Source organism: Crocuta crocuta, unplaced genomic scaffold (assembly GCF_008692635.1).
Source record: "Crocuta crocuta isolate KB4526 unplaced genomic scaffold, BGI_CrCroc_1.0 scaffold133, whole genome shotgun sequence".
Lineage (NCBI taxonomy): Eukaryota > Metazoa > Chordata > Mammalia > Carnivora > Hyaenidae > Crocuta > Crocuta crocuta.
The window spans coordinates 3,691,750-3,699,290 of record NW_027529438.1 but is presented as its reverse complement, the minus strand read 5'-3'; the positions used below and the strand labels follow the sequence as shown (position 1 = coordinate 3,699,290).

The window sequence follows — 7,541 nt, the reverse complement described above, 5'->3', positions numbered from 1 at the left end:
CGTGTCTTCCTTTTTCTTTTTACCCCCTTAAAACAGCGAGACAGAAAGTGCGGAAAACTTCCCAAGGGAAATAAGTTACTCGGAGACGTGTTTAAAGCGCGCTGGGTCTCTGACGTTCCTCCTTCCTGAATTGCGCGAGCTTCCCGGGGGCGGCGGGAGCAAGTTTGTCTTCACTCGGCCACCGTCCCCGCGCCGGTGGGGAGTATTTTGTCCGCCGGCCGCCGCCGTCCGAGTTATTAGTCACCGAGTTCCAGGCCGCGGGAGCGTGGGGTGTGCGGGAGCCGGCTGGCGTTGCCGGCACCATGGAGTCGCCTCTGAGCCCGGGCCTTTGTCACCGAGCCGACGAGGATTGGGGTGAGTGGCGGCCGAGAACGTGCCAGCGCTGGCCGCGGGGTTCTTCCTCCCTCCTTCCGCCCACTTGTGGAGACAGGTGCGGGCGAAGCCTGCCCGGGAGCCGGCGCTGACTCCTCGCTTCCGTCCGTGGTCCTGCCTGGAAAAGTCTAGCAGAACCGGTCGGTTTCTGCCCTGGCAACCGCGAGCGTAAGATGTCGCCCGATGGGAATTAGTACCGTTTTTCACCATCTGCGCTGGGAAAGTACCAGGGGGTCCTGATGTGGGAGCGAGAAGGGCGTCGGTAAGAAGCGGAGGGCGGGATGGCCGTGACCGCCAAAAAGGCCCGTAAGCTGTTTTCTCAGCGTGGGGTGTGGGCGGTGATTGCCGTGGAATGTGCCTGTCCGTGTTTGTGTGACAGACTGGGAAATGTCTACAAAGATCTTCATGTCCCAGCTGCCATCGTAGGTCTAGACTGATGTCCATCTTGGCAGAGGACCAAAGCACCTGACCTTGGGTCTCTGACTACCTAGACCTAACACTTAGAAACGGATGTAATTCTGACTGCCCTTCAGAAACAGCTCAATTAAAAAAAATTGTTTCGTATATTTTTGTTGGGTTTTGTGATTAGGAAGGGTGGAATGGAATGCAGTGGGAATGACAGTGGGGGAAACTTTGTCATCTAGGTGTTTAGAGAAAACTTTTTTTCTTCTCTTCGTTGAGGGACATGATACTAATGCTGTTCTCTGGCTCCAAGCGACAGTGTGGGATTGCGTAGGTCTCTGAGTGGGCCGTGTAGGGAGCTTACGCCTTTCCCTACTTTGGAATTCGAGGGGAACCCAGACTGACCATTTTTCCCCTTTGGGCCATCATTCTCAGTTGCAAGAGTGTAATCTCAATTGCATTTACTGAACCGAAGTCCTCATTTCATTTTCTAAGGGCAGAGCTCTTCTTAGATTACGTACAGTGAGAGATTTATTTCAGTCTTTGGGTAGATTTCCTAGCAGTTTCCGGAAAAACCTTAGACTGTCAATTCCAAGTGTGTTTTCCTGAGCCAAATATAGTAGTGAGAGGAATAATTACCATTTACCTAGCCCTTCATTTGCGTCAGGTGTCCAGCTAGGCTCTTAACGTGCATTGTTTTCTTTAATCCTCCCTACAGCACACGGAGGAGGTATTATTTATTTACAGATGAAAAAAACAGGCTGAGAGTGCATGTTCAGTGTTCTAGCAAGCGAGTGGCGTGAGCAGGATCAGGAAGTTTGTTTACCTCCAAAGCCTGTGCTCTTCGTCACTCTTCCAGAATGCTTTCCTAAATTATTTCTAGAGGTTTGATTCGTCCCAAGACCCACCCCCTGTCAGTTGTTAATAAATCTAGAATATCGGGTAGTTACGATTTTTCGTAGCTAGCGAACTATTGTATTTTCATGATACCTCCTAAATTATAACTGTGAGTCACTTCCTCATAGCATTCTTTTCTCTTCTGATACCCAGCCTGCATTTTGGTGATTAATCTGATACATCGAGTCCTGGTTCCTCGTGTTCTGTTACAGAGCATTCAATTCTTTGTAGTCGTTATAGAGCATTCAATTCTTTGTAGAGGTTCACTGACTCAACTCAGGTATCCTGCCCTGCTGTTCCCTGTAGTGCTCATTTCCCATTGTTTCCCAGGCATCTCCTTTCACACCCGTAACAGCCATCTTTCAGTTGAACACTTTACTTCTGATTCGTTAGGTGTTCAGTAAGTGGAGTGGATTTTGCAGGCATCGAAGTGAAACACTACTGTCTGCTAGCGTTTTTCAGTAGAATATGGATTCTTTTTCTGGGAGTTGCCATTTTGAGTATTCAAATACTTCACTGGTTTATTTGATTTTTTTTTTTATTAAGGTGGCTAGTTAAATTTTAAAATTCAGATTATGTGATTAGAACTTGTGACTCTAACAACTTTGAGTAATTAAATAAACTGGTTAGCTCGGAACAGCCTGTGGTGGGATGTGCATTTCCCTTTTAACTTGGGTAATGACATTTAGAGCAGGGGTTTGCAAACATTTTCTGTAAAGGTCCAGATAGTAAGTCTTTTAGTCTTTGTGGTCTTGTGGTCTCTTGCAACTACTCAGCTCTGGTGTTACAGCGCAGGAGCAGCCACAGGCAGTGTAGACTGGACATGTAGATGAGCATGACTGTGTTTCCACAACCTTTTTTTTATTGACATGAAGTCTGAATTTCACATAATTATTTTTAATGCTTCATAGACTTTTTGGGGTATAGTATAGTTTTAGTATAGTTTCACTTTTACAAAATGATGGAGCAGGTAGTACATAGAGTTCTGTTTACACCCCCACCGCCATTTTCCATATTGGCGACATCTTGCATTACTGGAGCGAATTTGTTATTATCGATGAGCCAGTATTGATCCAGTTTTATTAACTAAAGTCTGTGGTTTCCATTCAGATTCCCACTGTTGTGTATGTTGTGAGTTTTGACAAATGCCTGATGTGGTGCATGTACAGGATCCTACAGAGTAGTTTCATGTACCTAAAAAATCCCCTGTACTCCACCTACTCTTCTCTGCGCCCTGCCTCCTGAGCCCCAGGCAATCACTGATCTTTTCACCATCTCCCTAGTTTCGTCTTTGACAGAACGTCATAGTCATAGGAATCATACAGTCTGTAGCTTCTTCCACTTAACATGCATTTAAGATCTATAATTTTTCATGACTTGAAAGCTGTTTTTTTAAAGCACTGATTAATATTCCAGTGAATGGATGTACCACCGTGTATGAGTCTCTCAGCCTGCTGTAACAAACTGCTGTGGACTGGCTCGCTTAAACAACAGAAATTTATTTTCTGACCGTTCTGGAGGCTGGGAATCTGAGATCAGGTGCCAGCAAGGTCAAGCTCTGGTGAGGGCTCTCTTCCTGGCTTGTGGATGGCTGCCTTTTCCCTGTGTCCTCACAAGGCAGGGGTGTGAGAGGTGCGAGAGAGGGAGAGGGGGGAGGAGAGAAGGGCAAGAGGGGAGTGGGGGGAAGGATCTCTCTCCCTCTTTTTAGAAGGCCACAGTCCTATCAGATTAGGGCCCGGCTCTTCTCTCTTATATTGTCATTTCATCTTATTACCTCTTAAAGACCGCCTTGTCCCTGGACATAGTCACACTGGGTGTATGGCTTCAAGGTACAAATTTTGTGCAGGTGGGGACACAATTCAGCCCGTAGCACAGTTTGCTTATCCATTTCCCCTGTTGAAGGACATCTTGGTTGCTTTCACACACTGGCAGTTAGAGTTCACGTGCAGCTTTTTGTGTGGACAGGTTTTCAAAACATCTGGGTAAATAGCAAGAGGCACAACTGCCGGCTCGTATGGGAAGAGCACATTTAGTTTTGGAGGAAACTTCCAGACCATCTTCCAAAGTGGCCGTACCGTGTTTGCTTTCCCACTAGCAGTGAGTGAATGCTCCTGTTTGCTCCATAACCTCACCCGCATTGGATGTTGCCGGTGCTTTGGATTTTGGCCATCCTGATGCCGGGGGAAGCGGGGGGGCGGGGGGGTGTTACCTTGTTTTAAATTTGCAGTTGCCTGATGCCATGCGACGTGGGGCGTCTCTTCATGGCCTGTTTGTCCCCTGCAGGTCCTCGCCTGCTCCCCTTCCCCTTCCTGTCTCCACTTTGTGCGGAAGCCACCGCTTTGCCACACGTAAGGTGTGTGTATCAAGACCAGAAGCTTCTGTCTGCTTCCGTGCTTTCTTTTCCACCTCCTGTCTTGTCTGCAGGCTGGCCTGTGCAGGTTGGCAAGTGGAGGCTGCTCTCGCTCTCAGAACCTTCTTGCCGTTCGGGCCTCCAGCGGTGGGATAAGCACCTTGTTCTGCGCTGCTGCTTTTGGCTCACGTTCCTTTCATCCTCCCCAAGAGATATCCAGTTCAAATCTCACGTTGTCACAATACACTGTCCTCTGTCCCCGTTACAGTCAGGCAGGCGTCTGCTGTTGCCCAGTTTATTCCCCCTCCTTCGCTTGTTGAAGAGTTTTAGTGCCTAGCTTGCTGTCACTTTTCTCCGACATTCCTGCCTTGGATAATTTCAGATTCTCAGAGAAGATGCTTCACATATCCTGACCTCAAAAAAAAAAGGGGGGGGGGCCGCCTGGGTGGCTCAGTCGGTTAAGCGTCTGATGTCTGCTCAGGTCACGGTCTTGCAGTTTGTGGGTTTGAGCCCCGTGTCGGGCTCTGTGCTGACTGACAGCTCGGAGCCTGGAGCCTGCTTTGGATTCTGCATCTCCCTCTCTCTGCCCCTCCCCAGCTTGCACTCTGTCTCTCAAAAATAAACACTAAAAAAAATTTAATAAAAAAAAAATATCCTGCTCTGTCATTTCCTGGGCCGCCTCTCCACCTGTGATCTTGCCTTCCACCCTGTCTCAGCCCGATCATACGCTGGGAACCTTGTCGGCACTGAGAACCGTCTCCGTTTCAACACCTGNTTCCCCTCGCCCGGTTCAGTTCCACGGGCAGTCATAACCTCGCCCAGACCCTCCATACCCTGGTCTGCCTCTGGGTGTGTGGTTCTCTCTGGGGTGAACCACAGTCGCGGTTTAAGTGTCACCGATTTAGGACCGTAAGCTGAACCAGGCCTTGCGGCGTCGGCTGCGGATCGCGTTGGCCTGGTCCTCTCCTTCTCCACTTTGACGTTTGTTTTTATAAAGTGTCTTCTCTCTTCGAACCTCTGTCACCTCCTGCCCCTTGGCTTGCATCAGGAGAGAACTTCCATAATCTGCCACCACGTCACCTGCCAGCACGCTCGCCCTCTCCTGTCGTGGAGAACGAAAGGCCTTTCGCAGGAGCCACGCGTGCCGCAGGTCCCCCTCGTTAGCAGGAGTGTCGCTCAAGCCTTCCTCCCTCCGTTTCCGGCACCATCGTTTCCCTCTGTGCTGGGCCATCCGTGCTCGTCAGTAAACAGAGTCCTTGCTCCTATTTGGAGTCAAGGGAAAAAACCCTCGGAACCCTCTCTAGAGGTCACTTCCCCTCTAGCTGCGACTGCATTTTTCTTTTCTTTCCAGCGGAAATCTTAAAGCCAAACAGCACATGTTCACCGGCTGCAGTTTCCCCTGGTCTCTCTCTGTCCCCGCAGCCGGACGCCTCCACAGCTGCTCTTTCTGAGGTCACCGCCGAGTTCCATTTTGTTAAACCTGGGGGCCTTTTTCGTCTTGCTAAACTTACAATAAATAAAATGGATGAATCAAAGGTCAAAGTCAAGGTCATAGCTACCACGGTTTACTCCTGTGAAGGGACGTCCCGGGTCGTGTGGGACTGGTGAGAGGGATGCAGGGACAGGCCGTGGATTTCAGAGATACTTCAGAGGGGGCCAGCAGCCCTGCTCTCCTGGGGACACTCCAGGGATGGTCTGTAGATGTGCGAGTGTATTTACCAACCTACTTTCAACGTTTTTTTTTTTTAAACCACAAAAGTTTTTGCTCATAAACCACAGAAAATGAAAAGATCGCTGTAGCGATACCCTGTATTTCCCTTATCTAGATTTTCCAACTGTGAACGTTCTTTATTACCCACACCCCCTCCTCTTTCACCATGTGAAGGTAGGCTACAGAGACTGACACTCCTTTTTTTAAAAAAAATTTTTTTTTAATGTTTTATTTATTTCTAGGAGAGAGAGAGAGACAGCGTGAGCAGGGGAGGGTCAGAGAGAAAGGGAGTCACAGACTGAAACAGGCTCCAGGCTCTGAGCTGGCAGTCAGCACAGAGCCCGACGTGGGGCTCGAACCCACGAACTGCGAGATCATGACCTAAGTGAAAGTCGGACGCTTAACCGACTAAGCCACCCAGGCGCCCCCAGAGACTGACACTCCTAAACATTTCGTCATGTACCTCCCGAGAACAAGGAAATAGGTTTCTTTTTTCTTTTTTTTTTTTTTTTAAATTAAAACAGCATGGGTTCATTCTGATACCACAGTTCAAAGCCGGCACCACTGGGTTCTTTCTCACCTTCTTACATTGCATACTTGTATGGCTTTTTTTCTGTAAAAATCCCGATTCCCAGTAATGTCCTGTGTTTTCCGTCTCACTTTAGCTGTGCAGTTGAGAGTGGACTGAAGGGTGGGGCCGGGGCGGAAGCATGGAGACCGTCTGGAGGCTGCTGTAGCAATCAATCCAGGTGAATTGCAGCGCTGGCCCGGAGGTGTGGGCGTGGTTAGATTATGGATATATACAAATACGTACATGTATACTTAAGTATACACACATATTAAAAAGATTTTTTTTAATGTTTAATTATTATTTTGAGAGAGGAAAAGAGAGAGACAGAGAGCAAATGGGGGAGGGGCAGAGAGAGGGGGGGAGACCTAGAATCTGAAAAGGCTCCGGGCTCTGAGCTGTCTGCACAGAGCCCGATGCAGGGCTCAAATCCCAGAACGCAAGATCATGACCTGAGCTGAAGTCAGATGCTTAACCGACTGAGCCACCCAGGCACCCCTACACTCATATATTTTTTATTTAGATTTTTAGTTTTCAAATTGTTTCAAACTTAAAAGTTGTAAGAACAGTACCAAGAACTTTTCCATGCTTTTTACACAGACTCCCTGTTAAGTTTTACTGTGTTTGCCCCATTTCTTTCCTTAGAGAGAGAGAGACGTGTTGACCAGTTATCTGTAAGTTCTACAGTGTGTTTCCCCTCCTTGCAAAACAGGGAGACTCCCGTATTACTACCACGTACTCCTTCCAGTCAGGAAATAAACACTGACACGTTACCATCCATCTCACAGATGCCATTCAGATTTTGCCATCTGTCTTTTTTTTTTTTAATTTTAAAAAAAATATTTATTTATTTTTGAGAGAGAGAGAGAGAGAGACAGAGTGCAGGTGGGGGAGGGCAGAGGGAGAGGGAGACACAGAGTCCGAAGCAGGCTCTAAGCTGTCAGCACAGAACCTGATGCGGGGCTCAAACTCACAAACTGTGAGATCATGACCTGAGCCAAAGTCAGATGCTTAACCGGCTGAGCTACCCAGCCTCCCTGCCGTCTGTCTTAATGGCTCTTTTTCCTTTCTTATCTAGGATCCTACCTGCAAACACACATCACTTTTACTTGTTAGGTGTCCTTAATGTCCTTCAGTCTATAATGGTTTCTTAGTCTTTTTCTGTCTCTTGTGTCCTTGACGGTCTTAAAGAATATGGGTCTTTCATTCTCAAGATGACCCATGGCCTGGGTCTTTCCGCA

The 7,541-nt window shown here is 48.0% G+C and overlaps 1 protein-coding gene across 2 annotated transcripts in view; it reads left to right on the top strand.

Moving 5' to 3' along the window:
* The first annotated feature begins 215 nt into the window (after positions 1-215).
* The window catches only part of ATF6 (activating transcription factor 6), a 191,596-nt gene continuing 184,270 nt past the window's right edge, over positions 216-7,541 (top strand). For both annotated transcript variants that reach the window (XM_077760060.1, XM_077760059.1), the window contains exon 1: positions 216-354. In XM_077760060.1, the coding sequence (XP_077616186.1) occupies positions 303-354 (52 nt within the window). In that variant the 5' untranslated portion in view covers positions 216-302. The remainder of the gene's footprint in view (positions 355-7,541) is intronic.